The 27,303-nt window shown below is 41.7% G+C and overlaps 1 protein-coding gene across 3 annotated transcripts in view; it reads left to right on the plus strand.

The window, feature by feature from the left end:
* Positions 1-27,303, plus strand: part of SLC12A2 (solute carrier family 12 member 2) — a 125,921-nt gene that overhangs the window by 82,305 nt on the left and 16,313 nt on the right. For 2 of the 3 annotated variants that reach the window (XM_005303060.5, XM_005303061.5), the window contains exons 11-19: positions 5,304-5,411; positions 8,396-8,519; positions 10,848-10,949; positions 14,403-14,558; positions 19,326-19,425; positions 19,935-20,046; positions 23,723-23,863; positions 24,127-24,233; positions 26,199-26,278. In XM_005303060.5, the coding sequence (XP_005303117.2) occupies positions 5,304-5,411; positions 8,396-8,519; positions 10,848-10,949; positions 14,403-14,558; positions 19,326-19,425; positions 19,935-20,046; positions 23,723-23,863; positions 24,127-24,233; positions 26,199-26,278 (1,030 nt within the window). The remainder of the gene's footprint in view (positions 1-5,303; positions 5,412-8,395; positions 8,520-10,847; positions 10,950-14,402; positions 14,559-19,325; positions 19,426-19,934; positions 20,047-23,722; positions 23,864-24,126; positions 24,234-26,198; positions 26,279-27,303) is intronic. The other variant, XM_042854604.2, reaches the window with a different exon arrangement.

Consider the following 27,303-nt stretch of genomic DNA (forward strand, 5'->3'; position numbering starts at 1 on the left):
CTCGGCACGAACCATACCGCCGTCGAGGCAGGGATAACAGGCGGAGACGTAACAATACGCCTAACAAGGGCCAGAGTCACGGCCAGGGCAAGCCGCAGCCAGGGAACAAACCAGGCTTTTGAAGCTACGCCCGAGGACAGCGTACCACATTCTATACCGGATCCTCCTCTGAGTTTCAAGGACCGCCTGTCCCATTTCTACCGGGCATGGTTGCGCATAACATCGGACCGCTGGGTCCTGCGCACAGTGAAGGCGGGCTATACCCTCCAGTTTTCCTTGCCCCCTCCCTGCCATCCCCCTTCCCCATCCCTCTTCAGGGACCCCTCTCACGAGCAACTTCTCATGCAGGAGGTACAGAACTTCTCGCTGCAGGAGCAGTGGAAGAGGTCCCACCAGACCTAAGGGGAAAAGGATTCTACTCCAGATACTTCCTGATCCCCAAGGCAAAAGGGGGCCTCCATCCTATTTTGGACCTGCGCGACCTAAACAAGTTTCTGATCAAAGCGCGCTTCCGTATGGTCTCCCTTGGAACTATTATCCCATCCCTGGATCCGGGGGATTGGTACGCTGCCCTCGATATGAAAGATGCCTATTTTCACATCGCAATCAATCCGGCCCACAGGCGGTTCCTGCGCTTCGTTATCAACCAGCGCCATTTCCAATTTACGGTCCTGCCTTTCGGCCTGGCATCGGCACCACGAGTATTCACGAAATGCATGTCCGTGGTAGCAACCCTCCTTCGAAAGAGAAGGATGCGTGTGTTCCCGTACTTGGACGATTGGCTTCTCGCGGGCAGGTCGGAGGCCGAGGTCCGATCTCACGTGACGCTGGCCTTGCAGACGTTCGACAGACTCGGCCTCCGGGTCAATGTGCCCAAGTCCACGTTAGTCCCCACACAGAGACTGGACTTCATAGGTGCGACCCTGGACTCGGTGACCACGCGGGCAAGCCTCCCAGAGGCACGGTTCCTGACGATTCAGAGGGCTGTAAGCTCAGTCCAAAAATGCCCCACGACAACGGCAAGGTGTTGCATGCAGCTCCTGGGGCATATGGCAACTTGCACACATGTGGTCAGACATGCCCGCCTAAGGCTCCGGCCTTTACAGTTGTGGTTTGCCCAAACGTACTGCCCCAACAGAGACCCATTGGATCAAGTGGTGACGATCCCAAATCAGGTGTTGGGCTCGCTCCGCTGGTGGCTTGATCAACAACAGGTCTGCGAAGGGATCCCCTTCGCTGCCCCACAGCCCACTCTGACGTTGGTAACAGATGCATCAGACCTGGGTTGGGGAGCGCATCTGGGGGAACTGCGGACCCAAGGGCTGTGGTCCAGAGAAGACAAACTGCTTCACATCAATCTAAAGGAGCTAAGAGCGGTTCGCCTCGCCTGTCAGACCTTCCACGCCACCATAGAAGGTCACAGCGTGGCAGTCCTGACGGACAACACTACCGCCATGTTCTATATAAACAAGCAGGGCGGGTCCCGGTCTTCTCCCCTCTGTCGCGAGGCACTCCAATTATGGGACTTCTGTATAGCCCACGCGATCCACCTCATCGCGACGTATCTTCCGGGGATCCAAAACGGCTTAGCGGACCGCCTCAGCCGATCCTACCGAATGCACGAATGGACGTTGAGGCGAGACGTCCTGCATTCAATCTTCCGGAGGTGGGGTTTTCCCCGGGTGGATCTATTCGCCACCAGGGACAACAGTCAATGCCCTCAGTTCTGCTCATTCCAGAACCTCAGCCCGGGATCATTAGCAGATGCCTTCACGATCCCATGGGGAGGGAGCCTGAGATATGCCTTCCCTCCGTTCCCACTCATACACAAGGTTCTCCTCAAGACCCGCAGGGACAGGGTGACAATCATACTCATCGCCCCGGCCTGGCCACGCCAGCATTGGTTCACGTCCCTGCTGGAATTGTCCATAGCCGACCCAATCACCCTCCCCCTCCATCGCGACCTAGTCACACAAGACAAGGGTCGCCTGCTCCACCCGAACCTGTCTTCGCTACATCTCACGGCGTGGTATCTCTCTGGCTGAACGATGCAGAACACAGGTGCTCTCACCAGGTTCAACAAATCCTCCTTAGTAGTAGGAAGCCCTCTACAAGAGCGACCTACCTGGCAAAATGGAAAAGTTTCTCCCACTGGTGCGAGCCTCAACACATACAGCCTTTACAAGCCTCAGTTCCGTCGATCTTGGACTACTTACTGCATCTCAAGCATCAAGGGCTTGCGCCTGCCTCGATCAGAGTGCATTTAGCCGCCATTTCGGTTTTCCATCCGGGAGAGTTGGGAGTGTCAGTGTTCTCCAACCCCACAGTGGCCCGATTCCTCAAAGGGCTGGAGAGGGTGTTTCCCTACTCGCGCCCGCCTGTCCCGGCGTGGAGTCTGAACCTAGTCCTAACAAAGCTCATGGGTCCCCCCTTTGAACCCCTAGCCACTTGCTCCCTCGCGCACCTCTCGTGGAAGGTGGCGTTTCTCGTGGCCATCACATCGGCCAGAAGGGTATCGGAATTGAGGGCCCTCACTTCGGAACCCCCTTATACAGTTTTTCATAAGGATAAGGTGCAACTGAGGCCGCACCCCAAATTCCTTCCAAAAGTGGTATCGCAGTTTCACATGGGGCAGGACATTTGCCTACCGGTGTTCTTTCCTAAACCCCATACGGACCCTCACCACCGCAGCCTACATACCCTTGATGTTCGAAGGGCGTTGGCATTCTACCTGGAACGGACCAGGTCATTCCGCAGAACACCTCAGCTGTTCATTGCTATTGCGGAACGTATGAAAGGCTTGCCTATCTCTACACAGCGCTTGTCGGCATGGATTGTGCATTGTATACGCACGTGTTATGAGCTCGCCGATGTTCCGGCCCCAGAGATCCGGGCCCACTCGACTAGGGCCCAAGCGTCCTCGACGGCCTTCTTGGCGCAGGTCCCTATCCAGGAGATCTGTAAGGCGGCCACCTGGTCGTCTGTGCATACGTTCACAGCCCACTACGCGATCCATCATCAGACCAGAGAGGACGCGATGGTCGGACGGGCTGTGCTACAGTCAGTTGTACCTTGACTCCTACCCACCTCCAATGGTAAGCTTGGGAATCACCTAATGTGTAATGGACGTGAACAATCACTCGAAGAAGAAAGAACGGTTACTTACCTTCTGTAACTGTTGTTCTTCGAGATGTGTTGTTCACGTCCATTACACTTCCCACCCTCCTTCCCCTCTGTCAGAGTCTCCGGCAAGAAGGAACCGGAGGGGTCGGGTCGGCAGGGATATATATACCCTGGAGCGGGGCGCCGCTCTGGCGGGAAGGAGGGGGCCCTGCCGGCCCGACTGGAGCCGCTAAGGGAAAAAGTTTCCGACGTCCGTGCACGCGGCGCGCGTACACCTAATGTGTAATGGACGTGAACAACACATCTCGAAGAACAACAGTTACAGAAGGTAAGTAACCGTTCTTTCTCAAGACCTTTAATCATTCTTGTTGCTTTTCTCTGGACTCCTTCCAATTTCTCCACATCTTTCTTGAAATGCAGTGCCCAGAACTGGACACAATACTCCAGCTGAGGCCTAACCAGAGCAGAGTAGAGCGGAAGAATGACTTCTCATGTCTTGCTCACAACACACCTGTTAATAAATCCCGGAATCATGTTTGCTTTTTTTGCAACAGCATCACACTGTTGACTCAAATTTAGCTTGTGGTCCACTATAACCCCTAGATCCCTTTCTGCCGTACTCCTTCCTAGACAGTCTCTTCCCATTCTGTATGTGTGAAACTGATTCTTGATTCCTAAGTGGAGCACTTTGCATTTGTCTTTGTTAAACTTCATCCTGTTTACCGCAGACCATTTCTCCAATTTGTCCAGATCATTTTGAATTATGACCCTGTCGTCCAAAGCAGTTGCAATCCCTCCCAGTTGGTATCATCCGCAAACTTAATAAGTGTACTTTCTATGCCAATATCATAGTTGTTGATGAAGATATTGAACAGAGCCGGTCCCAAAACAGACCCCTGCGGAACCCCACTCGTTATGCCTTTCCAGCAGGATTGGGAACCATTAATAACAACTCTCTGAGTACGGTTATCCAGCCAGTTATGCACCCACCTTATGGTAGCCCCATCTAAATTGTATTTGCCTAGTTTATCGATAAGAATATCATGCGAGACCGTATCAAATGCCTTACTAAAGTCTAAGTATACCACATCCACAGCTTCTCCTTTATCCACAAGACTCGTTATCCTATCGAAGAAAGCTATCAGATTGGTTTGACATGATTTGTTTTTTACAAATCCATGCTGGCTGTTCCCTATCACCTTACCACCTTCCAAGTGTTTGCAGATGATTTCCTTAATTACTTGCTCCATTATCTTCCCTGGCACAGAAGTTAAACTAACTGGTCTGTAGTTTCCTGGATTGTTTTTATTTCCCTTTTTATAGATGGGCACTATATTTGCCCTTTTCCAGTCTTCTGGAATCTCTCCCGTCTCCCATGATTTTCCAAAGATAATAGCTAGAGGCTCAGATACCTCCTCTATTAGCTCCTTGAGTATTCTAGGATGCATTTCATCAAGCCCTGGTGACTTGCAGGCATCTAACTTTTCTAAGTGATTTTTTTAACTTGTTCTTTTTTTATTTTATCTGCTAAACCTACCCCCTTCCCATTAGCATTCACTATGTTAGGCATTCCTTCAGACTTCTTGGTGAAGACCGAAACAAAGAAGTCGTTAAGCATCTCTGCCATTTCCAAGTTTCCTGTTACTGTTTCTCCCTCTTCACTAAGCAGTGGGCCTACCCTGTCTTTAGTCTTCCTCTTGCTTCTAATGTATTGATAAAAAGTCTTCTTGTTTCCCTTTATTCCTGTAGCTAGTTTGAGCTCATTTTGTGCCTTTGCCTTTCTAATCTTGCCCCTGCATTCCTGTGTTGTTTGCCTATATTCATCCTTTGTAATCTGTCCTAGTTTCCATTTTTTATATGACTCCTTTTTATTTTTTAGATCATGCAAGATCTCGTGGTTAAACCAAGGTGGTCTTTTTGCCACATTTTCTATCTTTCCTAACCAGCGGAATAGCTTGCTTTTGGGCCCTTAATAGTGTCCCTTTGAAAAACTGCCAACTCTCCTCAGTGTTGAGTGAATGCTATTGTAACAGTTCTGAAGGAGTTCAACTGAAACATTTGTCTACAGAATTCTAGTTTATTTTTATTAAAGTAATTGTTTTATTTGGAGGTAGATGTTTTTCAGTCCATTCTGTTTGGTACATGTAAAAGAAATTAAAATGTTTATATCCTGCTTTCAGGTAATGAGCATGGTATCAGGATTTGCACCACTGATTTCTGCTGGCATCTTTTCAGCCACCCTTTCTTCCGCATTGGCATCTTTAGTGAGTGCACCTAAGATTTTTCAGGTAAGCATATATAATGTCTTTGTTTCATAACAAAATAACTTGAATCAGCTTTAAACTGGAATATTGGGAACAGGGAGCTTTTGTATATTGGTGTCTTGATTCATATCACTTGAGAGTCACACATTGATTCTCAGCTGTTCTACTTGGAAATAAAACACTAGCACCATTGCCTTCTAAAATGGAGCTAGTAGATGTAAATTTAAAATCTGCTCTTCTGACATACTGACCTTATGTCTGGTATTGCCATCTGTAGAGTTGAGATTCTGTAGTGTTTTGTTCTGGCATGGAGTTGGTTTGGTGCAAAGAGACTCAGCCAAATTTTCCTGAATTATTGGATTCAGCAAGTCCATTCCATCTAAATCTGGAGTCCTGGGCAAAAAGGGGCATGTTCCAGTACTAAGTACCACTGCAGCCTTTGCCTTCAGCCTTCATGGCAGGCCTGTTGAGCCACGAGAAATGCTGCCTCCAGTATTGGTTTCCTATCGGAGTGCTGAAGAAGGAGGAGGAAGTATCAGAGCCATGAGCACAATTCTTCAGTGCTGTCCCGAGAGGTCTTTTTCTGTTGGTTATTGCTACTACCTCAGTATCCGTGTCCAAGTAGTGACCATATGGCAGTGGCCTCTGTGCTACTGGAACTGGCTTTTATGTTTAAACAAAACATTTTGGTGCTGAGATGTCTCCTCTTAACTTGGCCCTCTTGCTTGATGTTAAGTAGGGAGGCATCTAATATTTCCCTTTCTGTCCCCCACCAAAGCTTTGCCAAGAAGCAACAGACTCCATTTGACTTCATTCCTAAGTTTCACTGTTCACTGGACTCTGAATACCAGCAGTTAAAACTGACAAGTGTGGTCATTTTCTACTCTGTTGTAGTGTGACAAAGTTATAAGTAAGGCTAAGTTGTCACGGATATTTTTAGTAAAAGTCAGGGACCAGGTCATGGGAAATAACAGCCCGTGACCTGTCCCTGACTTTTTTACTAAAAAATATCCCTGACAAAAGGGGTAGGTGGGTTCAGCACCCACTGCTGCTGGGGCTCCCGCATTCCCTACTAATGCGGTGCATGTGAACTCCAGGGTCCACCTACCCCTGGGGCTGGGCTGCTGTGGGGTGCCCTTGCTCCAGGCAACTGGTAGCTGCAAGGTCCCCCAGCCACTGGCTGCGACTGCAGCAGCGGCTGGGCAGCTGCATGGGGTCCACCTGCTGGAGGCTGGGCAGCTGCATGGGCAGGCCTGGCTGGGAGCTTCAGCCCCAGGGCAGAAAATGTCATGGAGGTCAGTGGAAGTCATGGATTTTGTGGCATAATCATAGCCTTAAATTATGAGCAGCAGCAGAGGCAATGGGCCTGTCTGCACAGACTCTCTGGAAGAAAGCACTACACAAAGCCTCCAAAATGTCAACTGAAATTTTCTTAGCAACCAGATGGGCTAAAAAATGGAGGTTTAAATTCTGCAGAAGCTGTTGGCACTCGCTTGGGAAAGAATCCTGCTTACCACAGCTTAGTGATATATTCGAGGTCTGCTTAAAAAGTCCTATGGTTGAAGAGCAAGGTAAACTGTTGGGAAGCAACCAAAGATTAATGTGTTTGATCTGGAATTTAAAGAAGGAAAAAATATTGCCATAACGAGACCTTATGCAAATTGTGGTGCTGCTGATGATGATCATATGCAGCCTCTTCCATCTGAGTATAGGGCCCTTAAAGTTTTAGATTTCAAGATAAATTGGATAGCTTTTAACTGCCAAGACTTAAGCCCAGAGTTGTTTATTATGCAGTAAGTGATGACGTAATTACAAAACTCTGCACTGTTAAATATTCAGTTTACTGCTTTAGGTGGTGATAGTTTTGGCTGTCCTTGCATTGAGGCCATGGATTGAATTGGTTAAGAGATTGTCACTTGTTGGGGTGGTTCCTCTAGGTCAGAGCTAAGGGAATGTTGCTTGGCAATATGGAGTGGTTTACTCCACTCTTTGCTGTACATTTTCTGTGGATAGAGAAGCTGGTAGTTTGACTCCTTCTTAGTGAGCACTAAATTAATTTTTAACATTGTTAATAGTTGCATATCCTCCATATCTACTGGTGGTTCCTTTTCGGCGCTAATGCACTGCAGTTAGTTGCAATTCAGAATGCTTAAAGATATTGTAACAATAACTGAGTAAAATTGTAGAGCTTGTAAAACTTATTTCCCAAGGAACTTTTATACCAAATACTCACCCATTTCACAGTCTTGCTCTTTGAGCTGTGGTCAAGTGAAAAATTCTCTAAGTTGTATCTATTCTTTATAAATGACTTCACACTTGGCTAGTTGCTGTAGCTGAAAGGTCCTGTTTTGTTACACGTTTTTTCCCCTCACTTGTGGTATTGAGGTATGTAATAAAGAGCTCCGTGGTTTTTTTTTTCAGAGTTAAAGATAATGCCCCCACCTAGGTGTAGGGAGGGGTGTGTGTGTGTTTTGAATAACTGCAGTTTAATTACTGTAGGAATGTGTCATGTTTGAGGATCATGAGAGGATACCATACACTTAAACAAAAACAAACCAAAATAACCAACCCAACAACCCTGCAGCAGGAAGCCAGATAGCGAAGGGGGATAAAGGTTTGACACAAAAGCACTAGAGTAAAGCAGAGAGAGAGAGAGTAGCTTTGAGAATATTTTCCCTATCTTGATGAAATTCCTGGTTCAATATTAAAAAAGTGATTAATTTTGTGACTTTTTTTTATTACTGTCACATGACAAATCTCAGTGATTCACAAAGAAGAGAAAATATCCTCATTGTATTGATAGAAGAGAAAACTCAGGAATGGGAAGGTGTCACTTGCTCTAAGATCACACAGTAATGCAAAGGCAGAGTAAGGAATAGTCAGCATGTCCTGACTCTCAATCCCATGCTCTAACTAGACAACACTAGCCCTCATTGAATGCATTAGTGTGTATCTCATGCAAAATTTATCTTAATTAAACCTTACTAACTTTGTATTTTCTTTCTTAGGCTTTATGCAAGGACAATATCTATCCAGGTCTTCTAATGTTTGCTAAAGGCTATGGGAAGAACAATGAACCATTACGAGGATATATTCTAACTTTCTTGATTGCTCTTGGATTCATATTAATTGGTTAGTTAATTTAAATTGGAGTAAAAATTTAGAATGTATTCTTTTTGTGCTATAAAATGCTGTACTGTCTTATGCTTGGATGACTGGGTCCATGGAGTCTTGGGGACAGATTTTTTTATTTTAAAAATTGTAGGTGTTGGCTTGTGATTGGAAACATGTTCAGTGGATGGGGTTTGAGGATTGTTCTCCTACATATTCAGAAGTTACTTCAGATTCATCTCAGGGCTTGTCTTCACTACCAGGGAGATCAACGCTGCTGCAATCGATGCAGCTGGTGTTGATTAGCGGGTTTTCCACTAAATCGACAATATAGTGCTCTCCAGTCGACTCCAGTACTCCAGCGCCCCAAGAAGAGTAAGGGAAGTCGATGGGAGAGCATCTCCAGTCGACGCAGCGCAGTGAAGACACCACGGTAACTTGATCTAAGCTACATCGATTCCAGTTACATTATTCATGTAGCTGGAGTAACGTAACTTAGGTCAATTTACCCTGGTAGTAGTCAAGGCCTCAATCTTAATTAGTGGGGGAAGGTAACAGTTAATATCCACAGACTTTAGCTAATCAGATTTTTTTTAATCCTTTCCCAACCCTATTGTATTATCTTCTTATCCATTAGCCTACTATAGAGAGCTGTTGTATGATGTGAAAGCCTTTTATATTTATTTACAGTTTTTTTTTAATACATACATATTAGACAATAAAACATCACTAATCTATGCTTCCGTAAGTGGCAAGCTTGCACAAATAGAGGTCTTTAAAGTTTGCTATCCACTGAACCACTTAAGTGCAAGATTTTCCTGGTGCTGCCGGAGGTGGGGGCCAGCCCAAGTGGTAATACATTCCTTGCAGGCAGATAAAAGATCTTCCACATCATCCTGTAGCCCCTTCCAGGACTGCTTACGTTAAAAACTGTTGCTGTTACTCTTATCTCTTCCCCCATCTTGCTTATTCTGCATTTTTGAAGGCTGTTGGAGGAAGGAAAGACCAAGTTATCACTGTTGCCACATGTGGTCTGGAGGTTTCATTAGACTGAAGAGGGTCCTAGTGGACTAAAGTGTCATGTTCTTGAACTGCTGTATCTTTGATTTCAGTCCTTTGTGGTGGTGGGAAATGACTAGTGATGGCTACTACTACTGCTCTCTATCCAGGTAAAAAGGAGAGCCCTACGCTTTCCCACCACCTAATCCTTTTAGGAAGGAAAAGCGGGGGAAAAGTAAGTTTTCTTCTCTCTACAGAGGAGGGCAGAGGCTGCACCCCTCTCTGTCTGACTGCAGTTACAGAGAGCCTAGATGCTGCGTCTGAAATTCCAAACCTCTACTTGAATCTGCCAAGACCCTCTTTACTCTTGGGACAGCCTCAACTGCTGCAGAAGGAAGGATACCTTTCTCCCCCCGCGCGCACACACACCATTAAAGGGTCACATCAGCAATAACAGTAGCCTTGCTTCAGTCTTTTGTTAAGGTGGGAGTCAGGCAAATATGCTTCTCCATTTGCCCACAGGTATATGATTTCACCTGTTATAGCTCCCACAGACCTCTGTTTAAACTGCAATGTCTCCCTCTCATATTCCAACACTATTGCAGACTAATGAAAACTTAATATTCATGGGCTAACTGTGTAATTCTGGAAAAAAATTTAAATAACCTGAATTAGCAAACAGTGTAGTCAGATAGCAAACATATCTTATTTCAAACAACTTTGGTATTCCTTGAGTGCCTGCAAGTTAAATAGGGAATATTTTGAACAAATGTCTGCTGCACATTAATTGATCACAAAGAATTGTAACTCGCATTAAAAGCTTTGAAACATTTAAATTCAAAGTTTATGATGATTCTGTGAGAAAATAAAATGGAGACTAAACTTATTTCTTTGAGTGGGAAGCACTCTTTGACTGTGTCTGAGGAAGAGAAAGGTAAAGATTACTGATTAAACTAGACGACTTTATCAAGATATAATTGAACATCTTAATATTTGGACTCTTGAACTGAGAAAACAGATTTTCTACAAATCTCCTTAAAAAGTATCTTAAAGTGAGTTTGGCTGGAGACAAAAAGGTGACAGGATTTTGGTGGCAGAATAGGCTGTTTCTGAAGCAGATTTTAGTTTTATGTGTTTGTTTTTCCCATAGTAGCTGAAATGATTAGAGAAATTGTTTAGAGCTGTTTATGGTATTAGACCATTATATAGATCTGAATAAAATAAAATGTGTTACAAATTTATTGTTTCCACTAGAGAGGAGGCCCTTGTAGCAAACTTTTGGCCCTTGGATTTTTAAAGCAGTTTGACAACAAGCTTAATAACTATTTGTTTTTCTTTGTGTTTTTACAGCTGAATTGAATGTCATTGCTCCAATAATCTCCAACTTCTTCTTGGCTTCATATGCCTTAATTAATTTCTCTGTATTCCATGCCTCACTTGCAAAATCTCCAGGTAGGAACTTCATATTTGGGGGTTTAACACATTTTAAAGCTACCCTAGAAACAAAGTATTTCTGCACAGAAGTTATTGATTTACTAATTGAAGATTTTATTAAAACAATCTTAGAAAAATTACTAGACTAGCCGAATCAAACCCCTACCTAAGGCTGACACTAAAGCAGCCTCTTTGGTAACTGTAGGAGACTTGTGGTTGTATCTGTCACAACTTGGGAACCTGAGTAAGATATCTTTTCCTCCTAATATGCCTTCCAGCAACTAATTCTAAACCACGTGTGTGGGTGCAGTGTGTAAAATATGACTAGAGCTTTGATTTTTGTTTCTCCGTTTGTTTTGAAAGCTCTGCAGTATTTAAGGACTAAGGCCAGGATTTTCAAAAAATGGGTGCTTTAAGTTAGGAGCATATGGGCTTCTTTACGTGGAGGATTTAGTCCACACTAACATTAGTGAGTACACACTCGAATGACCTATGTCCACATGATGCAAAGGTTTACGGCATACTAATTGGCCACTTAATATGTATTCTATAATCCACTTTGAAAATGTGTTAAGTTCATTGCATATTGAGTTAGTGTGACTAATGTTCACGTGCACACATCACTCATTCTCATTAGCTTGGCAGATACCTGCTGCTATCCCATGCTGCTTTGCATGATGCCAGGACTGACCATCTGTCTGTGTGTTCTCTATTGCTCATGTAGAACAGATATCACCTTCCTGTTCAAATACTGGCACAAGGCCAAGACTTGTCCATTTGCTTCTGGCGTTGTATACCTCAGAATTCCAGCAGTACTGTTGTTGCTGTCATCGCACAAAGTCCCAGCCACGTAGACACTGATACATATTGAATCAAAACAATTGACGGCTCTGTGTACACAGTCAGTTCTGAATACCCATCATCTCTCATTGACCTCTGAGAGTGCCCAGCTAATGAGGTGTGTATGCCTCATCCTAGCCTGAACTACAAAGGAGTAAAACTTCACTAGGTAAAGAGACTAGGACTCAGTCTCTAAGGGAACTGCCTTAAGGGTCACATCTGCTTGTTATGGGGCGGGGAGGGGGGAGGGAGATGGGAGAGAGAGAGAGAGTCTGAAATGCTGGCTCATTAAGCAGGTGATGAATGGAGCCAAGAGCTATGCCTTGTGAACAAGGAAGCCATAAGAAAACTAAAGCCCTCAATGAGAGAGGAAGGTGCTCCTAGGAGGGAGTGATACTTTCTCCTAACAGAATATTGGACCAGGACTTGCTGTCCTTTTTATTTCCCTCCCATTGACACTGGGTGTCAGTGGGATTGTGTGATGACGCTGGTGGGAAGGGAGTTTTATTGTTCAGTTTTTACTTTAGCAATCCTGATGAAAAGAGGAGCTGTTTGTAGAGACTACTACTTGCCCCTCAGGAAAAGAATTCCTTATGGTGTTATTGGTTTCCTTTGCCCCAGGGCTTAAAAGTTGATGACCCGAATTGCAAGAAATGGGGCAGCAAAGTTATTATGCTTCAGTTTTTATTTTATCTGTAACAAAAGTATTGTTATGCCTATAAAAGAATTACATTCAACATAAATAGGAATTTCTTTTTCAGTTTTTAGCCTACTGAGTTTAGGTTAAAAGAACAGGAGTACTTGTGGCACCTTAGAGACTAACAAATTTATTAGAGCATAAGCTTTTGTGGGCTACAGCCCACTTCTTCGGATGCATAGAATGGAACATATATTGAGGAGATATATATACACACATACAGAGAGCATGAACAGGTGGGAGTTGTCTTGCCAACTTCGAGAGGCCAATTAAGTAAGAGAAAAAAACTTTTGAAGTGATAATCAAGATAGCCCAGTACAGACAGTTTGATAAGAAGTGTGAGAATACTTACAAGGGGAGATAGATTCAATGTTTGTAATGCCTCAGCCATTCCCAGTCCTTATTCAAGCCTAAGTTGATTGTATCTAGTTTGCATATCAATTCCAGCTCAGCAGTCTCTTGTTGGAGTCTGTTTTTGAAGCTGTTTTGAAGTTTAGGTTGGAGCCCTTTTTAAAAAAAGTCATCTTCACTCTGGGGCCAAACTTATAAAGGTGCATTAAGTTGCCTTCGATTTGTGTTTACGCAACCTTGCGCACATATTTATTTTATTCTATTGCTTATACACGCAAGCAATAAAATTAATATGTTGAAAGCCCACATAGATATGTAAATCCTATTTCTATTTACAATTAAGCCTGCTCAATTGTATATGTAAATAAGCAGGCATATTTTGAATTTTCTGTATGTTGAGCTGTATGGGTATATTCACTTCTGGAAGCATATGTGTAGATCACAAATCATGATGCAGTATTTGCAGCTTAGCCATATTAAGACTAATATTCTTGTCAGAATTTGATGTTTGTTTTCATAATTCATATGGATAAAATCAGTGTTTTAAGCAATTTTTCATATTTAATTTTTCAATTGTGCAAAATCGTGAGCATTTTTCGATTTTTATCAATTCAGATTTCAGTTGCAGGAAACTCGGGGTAGGGTCAGACAATCAATTAATGACAGTAGACACAGATTCAAAAAGGTAAAGCTTTGTAACCATTAAAACAAAAATGGTCAACATCATGTCGAAATACACAGGAAGTGAATATCCTTAAATCAAACTCTAAATTCTGAAGCAGTGTTTTTTGATTATCAGTGGAAATATTTTTGTCGGTTTGTGTGTGTACAGTGATGTTTACTGACAGTTACCGATATAAAATCTAATGCTTCCAAGGCTAAATACACTGTTAGTCACCGCTGTCTTTATCAGAATAGATGATCCTTATACCTCTTTCTGAACAGCCCTTCAGCAACTCATGGCGTCAAACTCTGGCAACCTCAGTACTTCTCTTTGACAGTTACACTTTCTTCCTGAATGTGTCCGGCAATACTCTACACCTGATATTTGTCCTTTTTCTTTGAATGCTCAGGAGTTGCTCTTATCCAAATAAACAAAAACATTAAAAGTAGTTAGCTAGTAGTACTAGTTAGCTTAACTGGAGTGATAATGCAGAACTAAAAGGATAGCACCCACTAACATAGCATGAAGTCATTTGCATTGTGATTCATGCTGTACCATCTTCTAAAGGTATACTGCAAAGAAAAAAATCAAATCTGAGTAATGTATAGACCTCTATGCCAAATACTCCCACTCACCAGGCTGCTGGGAATATCTAGCACAGAAATAATGTCAAACTCCGCTTTTTAAAAAGTGACCTATACTTCTTGCCATATAAACATTTCTGCTCCTGTCCTTAATAACATAGATGCAGTTTTCTTTGAAATATTGCAAGAAGTTGTTGGATGAGCTTGAAGGATAAATATGTGCCAGAATTTTTAATATATTTTTCTTTCTCTCTCTCTCTCTCTCTCTCTCTCTCTCTCTCTCTCTCTCTCTCTCTCTCAAATTCTTTAACTTTTCCTATTTGTGCTTTGATTAGGTTGGCGTCCTGCTTTTAAGTACTATAATATGTGGGTTTCTCTTATTGGAGCGTTTCTCTGCTGCATAGTGATGTTCATCATTAATTGGTGGGCAGCATTGCTAACATGTGTCATAGTCCTTGGACTCTTTATTTATGTCACTTACAAGAAACCAGGTAGGTATGTGTTTTTCAATTTTAAAAAAAAAAAAAAATCTGGGCAAATTTGAGAAAATCTGATTACTTAATTTTGTTAAATGTTGTGTTTTTGTATTTTAAATTTACAGTTTTATTTGCATGGTTAGTTACAGAAAACTCTATTTTCAAAATAAGAGAAAAGCATCTCACATACATTAACTATATACATTCAAAAGGTAATGTACTCAATCTGTAAAAGAGAAATTGAGAGGAAGTAGTGTGTGCATTGCAGGTGCATTTGGGAGGAGTTATGAGTAAGGCTACATTTTAGCCATGGGCATTTTTAGTAAAAGTCATGGATAGGCGTGACCTTTACTATATACCCCTAACTAAAACTTGGGCCGGGAGTACTCTGGGGGGATGGGCCAGGACCCCCGCTGGCTCGGGGTGGGGGCAGGGTGGGGCTCGCAGGGTAACTGCTCAGCTTTGCGCGCTGCTCCCACCACAAGCGCTGGCTCCGCAGCTCCCATTGGCCGGGAACCGCAGCCAATGGGAGCTTTGGGGGCGGCACCGGTGGGCATAGGCAGTGCGTGGAGTCCTCTGGCCCCTCCAGCTAGGAGATATAGGGACATGCTGGTGGGAGTCCTGCACCCCAACCCTCCTCCCACACACATCCCCATCCACACTCAGGGGCTGGGCAGCCCCTGAGCCAGCACCGGCTGCTGCAGAAGTCACAAAAAGTCACGGAATCTGTGACCTCCGTGACAGACACGCAGCCTTAGTTATGAGCAATATTTGGCCCAAGGGACCATGTAGGCTTGTTTCTGCAGAGAGGTAATGGAAATGTAATGTGCCTTTTTGAGAGAGGATCCTCTACTGTTGTTCCAACCTGGAATGGTACAGGATTAGGGATGGTGTCTTGGTAAACCATACCTATAGCTATGGATGACCAGACACCTCACAGTAAGATAGCAAAAACATTTTAAGCCAAGAAGGGTTTAAGCTGTTTTTGCAACAAGAATGAGATGGAACAGAGCTGGGCTAAAGGGTTTTGTTAAAATTAGAAATAAGGAAATCCTGAAGTATTGGGCTTGAAGGTAAGTGAAGTTCTTGAATGATAAAAGTTCAGTTTCCCCATTCAAAACAGCTTTTATGAACACTAAGTATGGGAACAAGTATGAGAAATAATTTTGTCTCACTTCGAAAATCAAAAGTGTATTGGAAGTGTTGAGCTATGTAAAATGAAGAGCTCAGAATAAGATACAGAAAGAACAAAGAATTTAATGAAAGCTTAAAAGAAAAATCTGCCAATTAGCATATTGATCTAAACAATTAGCACATAAGTAAAAAGCATTTGCTTGATTTGGCAGAACCAGGCTCCAGACTGAGCTATCACGTTTCCTCTTAAAAGGATCACGTAGAGAAAATAGAAACTATGAATGGTAATACCAAAAAGTGTAAAGTATTGTGTTTAAGTTGAAAATCTAAGCAGTAAAAGCATATGCACCCAATACAGTTGTTCTGTTGTGTTTGTCCTATTATTATTTGTGAGACCTGGAAAGAGTTGTGGAAGTCTACTCAAAAAACTTGCATCACTTTTTAAAAGTTTTGTTGGTTTGGCTTTTCTGGTCAGAAGACCGTTTTAGCTACAAGCCAGTAACTTGGTTTAAAGTTAGCTGCTGATCTTCACTGACTGTCATCTGAAGAAAAATAATATATTGCTCTGTTGCTAAATGTGAAATAGACTGGCATGCAAGCTGAAGTACACACTAATCAAACCCTTTTCTGGAAACGGAATTATTTATTTCCTTATGGGCTTTACTGTTGTGCTCATCGCTAGAGTATCAGAGTGCTTCAGACACTAATTTTAGAGGCTTGAGTATCCTCGGTGAGAATGTGATCTTTGAGATTTTAGCTGCTAAAATCTTTTTAAAAAAAAGTCTCTACTGAGCATGTACAAACTGTAAAATTTTTCCCCAAAGGCTTATAACGTGGTCAGATTTTGAGCAGATTTTCGTGAGGACAGCAAAAAGCATGTTCCTGACAAAAAAGCCACCTCCTGCCAAATTCCAAGCCCCTGCTCCAAAGCATGTGGACACTAGAACTTTTCATAGAAAAGATAGGCAGAATTTTTTAACATGTGGAAAACATATTTTTCCGTAGTCTCATTCTGAAGCTAAACTATTTTGACTATAATTTTCCAAAAAAATTGGCCTGAGACATACTTCTGGCATGTAAAATTTCAGCCCAAATGGTTAAAGTTTGGCAAAGTTATAAGCAACTGAAAAGAGGATCTTATAATTAGGGCCCTAGCAAATGCACGGTCCATTTGGTCAATTTCACGGTCATAAGATATTAAAAATCGTAAATTTCATGATTTCAGATATTTAAACCTGAAATTTCAGGGAGTTGTAACTGTAGGGGTCCTGACCCAAAAAGGGGTTGTGGGGAGGTTGCAAGGTTATTGTAGGAGGGTTGCGGTATTGCCACCCTTACTTCTGCGCTGTTGCTGTTGGCAGACCTGCCTTCAGAGTTTGGCGGCCAGAAAATGGCAGCTGCTGGCTAGTAGCCCAGCTCTGAAGGCAGAGCCGCCGCCAGCAGCAACGCAGAAGTAAGGGTGGCATGGTATAGCATTGCCACCCGTGTTTCTGAGCTGCTGCTGGCAGGACGCTGCCTTCAGAGCTGGGCGCCTGGTCAGCAGCTGCCACTCTCTGGCCACCCAACTCAGAAGGCAGCGCAGAAGTTAGGGTGTCAATACTGTGATCCCCCTACAATAACTTTCTGACCTCCCCCAAGAGCCCCTTTTGGGTCAGGACCCCCAGTTTGAGAAACACTGGTCTCCCCAATGAAATCTGTTTAGTATAGGGTAAAAGTACATAAAAGACCAGATTTCACGGAGGAGACAAGATTTCACAGTCCATGACGTGTTTTTCATGGCCATGAATTTGGTAGGACCTTACTTATAATGAGGCGTGTCAGGCAACATAGGGGCCGACTCCGTAGGTGCTCTGGGGCTGGAGCACCCACGGGGAAAAATTGGTGGGGATTTGGGGAAGGGGTCCAATAGGGGCAGGAAGGGGGCAGAACTGGGGCGGGGACTTTTGGGAAGGGGTCAGAATGGGGGCGGGGCAGGGGGTGCGAGCACCTGTGTCAGGCAACCTTAAGAGGTGGGATGACTTGCCCTGCCTATAATTTAAACTTGAGAAAATTTCCTGTAATTGAAATTCTCTAAATGTAATAGGCCTTACTTGCTTGTGAGAATTGAAATTCTACTTGGTTATTATTTTAATTATAAAAATTGGACTGCTTGCATGAGAACATGGGAGACCAGACTCCTATAGCTATTTAATTTTAGTAAACGCATTATACTGTAGGCATTCAATTTCTCTTATACAGTGATAGTCTAAAAGGATAGTTCCTTGACCCAGTTTTTTCCATCATGATTTAGTTTGCCAGAAAATGGCAGCTGCTGGCTAGTAGCCCAGCTCTGAAGGCAGAGCCGCCGCCAGCAGCAACGCAGAAGTAAGGGTGGCATGGTATAGCATTGCCACCCGTGTTTCTGAGCTGCTGCTGGCAGGACGCTGCCTTCAGAGCTGGGCGCCTGGTCAGCAGCTGCCACTCTCTGGCCACCCAACTCAGAAGGCAGCGCAGAAGTTAGGGTGTCAATACTGTGATCCCCCTACAATAACTTTCTGACCTCCCCCAAGAGCCCCTTTTGGGTCAGGACCCCCAGTTTGAGAAACACTGGTCTCCCCAATGAAATCTGTTTAGTATAGGGTAAAAGTACATAAAAGACCAGATTTCACGGAGGAGACAAGATTTCACAGTCCATGACGTGTTTTTCATGGCCATGAATTTGGTAGGACCTTACTTATAATGAGGCGTGTCAGGCAACATAGGGGCCGACTCCGTAGGTGCTCTGGGGCTGGAGCACCCACGGGGAAAAATTGGTGGGGATTTGGGGAAGGGGTCCAATAGGGGCAGGAAGGGGGCAGAACTGGGGCGGGGACTTTTGGGAAGGGGTCAGAATGGGGGCGGGGCAGGGGGTGCGAGCACCTGTGTCAGGCAACCTTAAGAGGTGGGATGACTTGCCCTGCCTATAATTTAAACTTGAGAAAATTTCCTGTAATTGAAATTCTCTAAATGTAATAGGCCTTACTTGCTTGTGAGAATTGAAATTCTACTTGGTTATTATTTTAATTATAAAAATTGGACTGCTTGCATGAGAACATGGGAGACCAGACTCCTATAGCTATTTAATTTTAGTAAACGCATTATACTGTAGGCATTCAATTTCTCTTATACAGTGATAGTCTAAAAGGATAGTTCCTTGACCCAGTTTTTTCCATCATGATTTAGTTTGCCTGTTGATTTAAAACTAATGCTTACCTTGCTAAATTTTCCTTTGCTGTAGAGTAGCATAGCTACAAAACCTGTTTGTACAAAGATTTCATAGCTTTTGTCAAACACCGTAGAATTCTTTGAAATAGATCAGTTTAAGTAACTTCTAAATTTGTCTGTATAATATGAAACATCTAGTTATCTAGAAAACTTGATTTGATTACAGAATTATTATCCTCTTTACAGTAGAGTTTAACTGGTTTTTCCCCTAACTTAAACACAAGTTGGGTTTACTTTAGCCTACTTTCAGTGGGAATATACTCTGATTTTAATTTGAATTTACCTAATTTTCAGTTGATGTTGGAGCTAAACAATTAGACACTGAATTTCTAGTTTGAGAAAATGGTTATATTAGTCAAAACAACTTGTGGCATAATAATTTTTTTTAAACAAATCTTCCCACAGATGTGAACTGGGGATCCTCTACACAAGCCTTGACTTACCTAAGTGCATTGCAGCATACTGTTCGTCTTGCAGGCGTGGAAGACCATGTAAAAAACTTCAGGTAACAGATATGCTCATGCTGGAGGCATAGTGTAGGGGTTAGAAAAATCTTTTTACTAAACTGTGCACTCAGCAAAGCAGGGTTTTGATGATTCCAATATCCACCACTCTTTATATGAAACTGTCTGGCTTTAAATCTCTTAAGTCTATGGATATTCTCACATATGCTTGGATCTTGGAACAGGAACACCCATCACAAGGCTGTATTTCAGTTTCCCTTTACCCCTGCCTCTGGCAGCATGTCCATTCTTGACAGAGACTGCAACGGCAACACAATCTTGGAGGATTTGCAGCCAGGCAATGCAGAATTCTTGCTAATTCCTTGGAAATCGGCCCATATGTGAAGGGAGCATATCATGAGAAAATACTCTGTGATTTCATGGTGGTTAGATTAGGAGATATTTATCTTCACAATTCTAAGTCAGTTGCAAATTACTTGAAAGTTGTTTTTATCAATACAAAGGTAATAAGTGAATTCTAATTTTTCTTCTCTTAAATGTAAAACTCTAGGCCTCAATGCCTTGTTATGACAGGTGCTCCAAACTCACGTCCTGCTTTGGTTCATCTTGTCCATGCTTTCACAAAAAATGTGGGTTTGATGATCTGTGGTCATATACACATGGTAAGTATTTTTTCAGCATTTAAAAAAAAAAAGCTAACTTGGCTTCTTTCCATAACTGCTTTATTATTATCAAATGTAAAGTGTCAAATTTCCCACTTCTCTGGAAGCTGAGATTTATTGATAACCTATCATGGGATTTATCTTTCATAATAGCACAAAGTATATTGTAATTTTGTGCTAGCCTTAGACATGCTAGCATAGCAGATAACTTCAAAATGTTAATATGTACATCACTGTTAGATTTTTTTTCCTCCCCTGGAATAATTTTGTAACTTTATAAATTGAACAGTTTTGGACACAAGATGGTCTAACAATATGTGTTTTGGATTTTTTTAAATGAGCATTATGTACATCAATCCAATCAAAATTTAACATCTGCAGGAAGGGAGGCCCCTGCTCTGAAACATTTAGTACTCCATCAAAGTGAGCCTCTTCTCTTCCAGGCTGTAGCAAGTCTGGAGGTAGAAGGAGAGGTTTTTTTTTTTTATACTTTGGGATATGAGAGAATCCTGTGATGGAGGATTTTATCCATGCTGTACACATTAAGAACTTAGTTTTTGTATCTGGGAAGTTGTAAAGGTAGAAAATGTCAAAATGTTTAATGGTGAATGTGGATTACAATCTCTGAGTTTCTCTGCCCTGTCCATGTCTCCTCCAATTTCCTGCACCTCCTCCATGCCTTGCTAGTCATTTTGACTACAAGTTCTCTGTTCCAAGTGTGTCTAGCAAAGCTCTTAGTCCAGTGCCTTTCTCAACTAATAGCCTGAGAGTTTTTAATTCTTCTTTGCTTTGACCCTGTGGCATGAGTTGCTTGGGCAAGCACTTACTCTGCTGCCCTTCACAGCCCCTCTTGCAGAATTCCATTGGCTGCCTTCATGAGGCTTTTCCCTCCCTACCTTACTGTGTGGGAATGCAAGAAGTTGGTTTTTTTTTATAGAAAATTGTAATTTCTCCTGTAATCTACTACCTCATTAAAAAACAGTAGTAAAAGGCACTTTTCAGAAAGGACAACAAAATAAATGTGAGGGTTTTTTAGGCCAAGCCATTTTGAAGATACAAAATTTTTCACAAGTGAATTTCAGGTAAATTTTTGAAAACACCACAATGATAAAATTGCTTTCTGATTTTTAAAATTTTTTTAATCCAAGCTTCTCAGAAAACTCTGTTCAGTTGAGATGCAGCGTGAAAGGTTCAAATAGGTTTCTTTTGGCAAAATTAAGAGGATGTTTGAAAATTAGGCTCCTAATGGCAAGCAAACTACACCGTTAAGCATAGGGTGGTGTCTACTGCTACATGATCCGTTCCACAGTGATTGATATACCAATGGAGATGGTGTTGTGTTTTTGATAAATCAAGTATATCTGGACCAACTTCACTTCAGATCTTACCTTAAGGACAAAGAAGGTGCTAGATCTTGATTTGCTTAAAGATAAACAGTGTTCCAATTGATGTATAAAACACATAATCTGATACTTGTTAATCCTGGGGGATACAGCATGCTTGGCTAAATAAGTTTGATATTTGCTTTCAATGTTGTCCAGTTTGCTTTTACTTGTTTAGTATAACATGAAAACTTAAGGCAGAAGCGCGGTTGGGGATAGCTGTGTGGGCAGCTGTGGGGAACCTGCGTGGAGTCGCGGACCCTCCACCTGCCCTCAGCTGGGTAGGAATCCTGGAGGACAGTGTCACGGCCGGAGGCTGCTCTCAGCCCCCTTCCCCTCCCCCACTGCACCATGGGCAGGTGGAGGGTCTGCCGCAGGTCCCTGGGTGGGCTCCACACTGGCCTGGCTGCAGGGAGGGGGGAAATCTCCCCCCCCCCCCCCATAGCTGGATCCTCTTGACTAAGAACACTTGGTCCCTTGCTCTCACACATTCATCCTAAACTTTGTGATCTCCATTGTCTCAGAGACATGCAGCTGTTGATGTGGTACAGAGATCAAAGTTTGGTCTTTAATGTAGCTTTAACACTTTTCTTTCAGTCATGCATAGAGGAACTAGTTGGGATTGGTTTTGTGAGGTGCTGTACACAAACCAGTCACATTCCTAATCCCATAGAAGTTATCCCCTAATAAATCAGTTTTGATAGTAGTTAAAATCACTTATGATTTTGTTTTGACTGTATATTCAGATCTAGTTCTTTAATACTGAAATTTTCAAAGAAGCCAAAGGGACTTAAGCACCCAAATCCTATTGAAATTTAATAGGAGCTGGGCACCTAACTCTCTTGAGTTTCCGTAAAAATACCAGTGTAAATTACCAAGTTTAGACTATTTTCTTCAGATCTTTATTTTTAAATTTTGTTTTGTATTTGAAGCTTTTCTACAAAGCTAAAGATACCCACAATTTGGGTTGGTGCTCCTTTCAGATCACTGGAGTCAAAATCTTTAAGCTCAAAGTTCTGCTACAGTGCTGTTTTTTAAACAGAACACTTTATTATTCTGATAAGGGCAGTGATTTTAAAAACTGGAGAATTAAGAGGGTCTGTTAGCAGGATGGAAGTTCAGTGGGTTTTGAAGGGGTTATGGAAATTGAGTCAAATTAACTCAACTACAAAAGACTGGCAAAGAGTCCAGCTAAAGGAGGATTCATAGGTTGGAAGGAATATGTGTTAAATTGTAGGTACACCTCTAACCCGATGTAACGCGACCCGATATAACGTGAATTCAGATATAATGCGGTAAAGCAGTGCTCCGGGGGCGGGGGGGGGGACGGGACTGCGCACTCCGGTGGATCAAAGCATGTTCGATATAACGCGGTTTCACCTATAACGTGGTAAGAATTTTTTTTTTGGCTCCCGAAGACAGCGTTATATCGAGGTAGAGGTGTAATAGTAAGAGTGGTTGATCCTCTCACCTTGCCGTTGTAATCTGAGGTGCTCCAGGATTGACTGCCCAGATTCTGTTGTGAACTATTTCATGTATATTGAATCTGGCAGGAAACAGCTGCATGTCACAGGACCCCATCAGAAGTGGCTGAGATCTGGGTTTATTTAAGGTAGTGGTTGCCATAGGGGAGAAGATTAGCAGCTTTATATGGAAAATAAAGCAGATCACCAATTTCAGTTAAACTTGCTGGGACACAAGCAGCCACACAAAACCTGATGTGTACTTAGCCTATAGCTATGCCCATATCTATATATATTTTTTTTTGCTACAAAAAAACAAAACAAAAATACCCATGTTTTTATGGAAGAGTTCAAGCCTGCTGGTGAAGCAATTGGAGCTTGAGAATTCTTGTTCCAGTAAAGAACAGGAAGCACGTACACCTCTACCCCGATATAACGCTGTCCTCGGGAGCCAAAAAATCTTACCGCGTTATAGGTGAAATCGCGTTATATCGAACTTGCTTTGATCCGCCGGAGTGCACAGCTCCCCCGGAGCACTGCTTTACCGCGTTATATCCGAATTCAGGTATCAGGTTGCATTATATCGGGGTAGAAGCGTATCTAAGAAAGGGAGACCTATTGTTGCCCTGAGTCAATTTTACTTTGTGTTGATAGGTCTCTTGTTTTGAAGTGACAAAAGTATCTTTTGAACTTGAAGTGTATTAGATTTTATTTTGGGTTAATTATCAACGCACTCATGCAACAGTACAAAGGAAATCTATTTTTCAGAAAATAACCTGTAAGTGATTATTCTAAAATGCACTTTGGACTAATAGTAGTACATTTTTAAAGGGCCCTCGCAGACAAGCCATGAAAGAATTGTCAACCGACTTGGCCAAATATCAGCGGTGGCTTATTAAAAACAAAATGAAGGCCTTTTATGCACCAGTACATGCGGAGGATTTGAGAGATGGGGGACAGTACTTGATGCAGGTACACTTCTCTTGCAATTTTGTTTGAGCTAATGGGTGATTGGCATCAGAAAAGTACAAACATTTTTGCATTTTATATTTTACACTTTCAAGCATGCCATGCATATTGAAATGAATTGTAATTATGCAATATTTTCACTCTGCTGCTAAAAAGCTTTTATTAAAAAATGTGTTTAGTGCAAGTAAGAACATTTTCTTATTTTACCTGCAGTTAATATAATAGTTTTTAGTATTTTAAAAATGCTTGATTGGCTTTGTTCTTAGGCTGCTGGTCTGGGTCGAATGAGACCAAACACTCTTGTTGTTGGATTTAAGAAAGATTGGAAACAAGCTGACATGAGGGATGTGGAAACCTATATCAATTTATTTCAGTGAGTACAAAATGCAGAACTTAGAACGAACTGTTTTTACCAAATACAGTAAACAAGAATATATAACCTGAAGAACTACTTGTACCTCTAGAAGAGTGTAATCAGTTTTTAGATGAATACTTTGAAATAGAGATGAACTGTTTCCAAGTATTCCCAAACATATATAATTTTCAAATAATTAATATTGAAATCTCCTCAATAAATGTACAAAAATGTGTATATCTAGTGCTGTTTTTCAGTGTGGATAGGTATTATTGATGGTCAACTATTACTTTTGTCAACCCCAGGAGCTTTCCCCGATCTGAGGCCTCTGGTGGCTTTAATTTCAGCAGGTGTTGTTGATCCCTCTGCTATTTCTAACTTAGTGTTAGCATTCCTCTTGAACCTGTGCGTGATCATTGGTTGTGAACAGTTTAATATACAATGGAAATCTTCTTTCCAGCCTTTACCTTTTTTGTCATGCATTTTCAGCATCTGTCCCTGGAGAGACCTCTGACCATCTGTTTTTTCCTGGGAAGTCTTTCACTATTGTGTAGAGCTGCTTGTACTCTCCCTTCTGTGCTGCTGCCTCTGCAGCCTGCTCCTGAACCCAGGCATTGTTATTTTGCCTGCATCTCTTTTTATTTCTTTGTAGTTTTTTCTGTATCTTACATCAGCCTCAAAGACTTCTACCTGTCTTGCACTGTTATGTTTTTGCCTTCAAAGCTTTCTTTTCGTCAGTCACTGCCCATGTTCCAGATATAATCCATACATCTTTTTTCCACCTTCTTTTGGTGGCCCATTATTTCCCCTGCCATCTTCTAATTTGACCATGTGTCTTCCAGACTTTCATCAGTCTGGTCCTGTAAAACACTGGAACAGTTGCTAGGTGGAATCTGATCTACATTTCTTTGCCTTTGAACTGCTCTGGGTCTGTGATGCTCTTTTTACCATCTTCATGATCTTTTTTGAGTTTAGGTTGCAACATGTCCACTTAATAATAATGATCTCCGCTAACATCTGTTCCTCTGCTAACTCTGACATCCCTCAGAGAAGATGCCCATCTCTTAAATATACATATGGTCTGTCTTGTTGACACTCGCATTGTCTGGTGATTTCCATGTGAGCTTGTGAATCCACTTGTGCTGGAAGAATTTGCCTTCTATTTAGGGTGTTTGTGCAACAGAGATTCAAGAAGTGTTTGCCATTATTGGTTGGATGTCTTCCGATGCTGTGACACTTCATATACTAAGTATTAATGTCAAATAAAAACAAAATGTCCAATATGGGTAGGTTCCTCTGTTATTGGAACTTTGATTTGGACTCTCCTGACTTGTGTTCAGACTTGCAGCCTAATTTTTCATTAACAAAGTTTGTCCTTTTAATTTCCTTGCTTTTTTAAGGAGAGAATTTTTCCTGTAAGTTACACATAATGGAAACCAGAGTTAGCTAGAACTTGTCTTGAAGCCTGACTTCTTTATTATAAATGCTATAATTTGTAAAAATAGTTAACATTAAATTCCATACACACTGCATTCATTAATTGTTACTGTGTATATTTTTGAAACTTCTTTCAGTGCCTATAGTTTTCAGAGGCCTCTCTGGAATTTTTAGTTGTCAAGTTAGGGGATCTCTTATAAAATATTTTGGGACTTCTGGTGAAAAGAATTTTCCTGTACTACTCAAAAGGATTAAATTTCCCACACACTCTTTCACCTTTCCCATGGAGCTTAGAATGACTTGTTTGTATTTCATTTGATCACTGTTTGCAATACAGAAAGGAAGTGAAATTGAGACAGTTGCTGTCTATTACACTTCAGCATATGGTATTCAGTCTTTTGAAGTGGCTTAATAGTTTGGGACTTGAAATCTGTAAAGTACAATTTATGTACATGAAGCTTAATTCCAAGAGAAAAATCTCAATTGGGATTGTTGAGAAATAAAAATAGAACAAGACAAAAATGCAACTTTTTTACCCTTTTACAGTGATGCCTTTGACATTCAGTATGGTGTAGTTGTCATCCGCCTAAAGGAAGGTTTGGATATTTCTCACCTTCAGGGACAAGGTATGCTTTATTTTGCCTCCTAGAAAAGAGAAAATAGAACAGCCAAATTTTACACCGTTTTCTGGACATTAGTTCAATGAATAGTTAAGTATTCTATAAACTATTTGTTACGTCTACAAGTGAAGTATAGAGATTTAGTGTTTATAATTATTTCTAATATTTTGTCAACTTAAAAATACTTCTGTGAACCTTGTACAAAAGAAAACTAGGTGGAGTAGGTATGACTTCTGTTACTGATGGGTTGCTTTTAATGATAAATGTTCTATATTTTGTATTGTAACTTCTTTTAGAAACCGCACTGCATACATTATTTTCTTCTCAGTTTGTAACCACCTACATACTTAAATTTCCCCAAGGATTTAATTTTTTACTAATACATGCTCAAACTCAAATGAGGCCAGAAAATCAATACTGCATATTAGAAAAGTATCTGCAGTCTAGAAAATTAAACTTGATTTAACAAAAGTTGCATGACAAAAGACATTTTGGATTCTTTCATGGCAATTTTTTTCCATTCTAGTGATATAAAAAGCCTGGAGATGGTACATCTGCATTGGACAAATAGGGAACAATAAAGATAATACATTTGTAATACAAAAAATTAGTGGTGATTCAAAGAAAGTAGTTTATAGACTTAGTTTTTGTTTTTATTAAACATTATATTAAAAGAACATTATTAAGGTGGCAAAATCAAGCACTTAACTTAGTTTTTAATGACATCATCTAATATTATCCCGGGATTTCAATTTTAATTCAGGCATATATTGACTTTGTAACCTTAATTGTGTTATTTTAAGGTAGTTTTACTGTGTGTAATTTCCTAGGTTTAAACATTAAAAAAAGAAAATTGGGGGAAAAAAAGATATTTTATCATGTGATGTCATACTGATACCAAATGGGTCATCAGCAGAATTGGAACCTTTTAAATCCACCACAAAGACCTCTTCCACTTGAGCTAACTGAGTGACTAATAGCAGAAGTAGGTTCATATTCTGTGTGGACCAGTATTAGAGGGGGGGGATAAA

This window comes from Chrysemys picta, chromosome 6, assembly GCF_011386835.1.
Source record: "Chrysemys picta bellii isolate R12L10 chromosome 6, ASM1138683v2, whole genome shotgun sequence".
NCBI lineage: Eukaryota > Metazoa > Chordata > Testudines > Emydidae > Chrysemys > Chrysemys picta.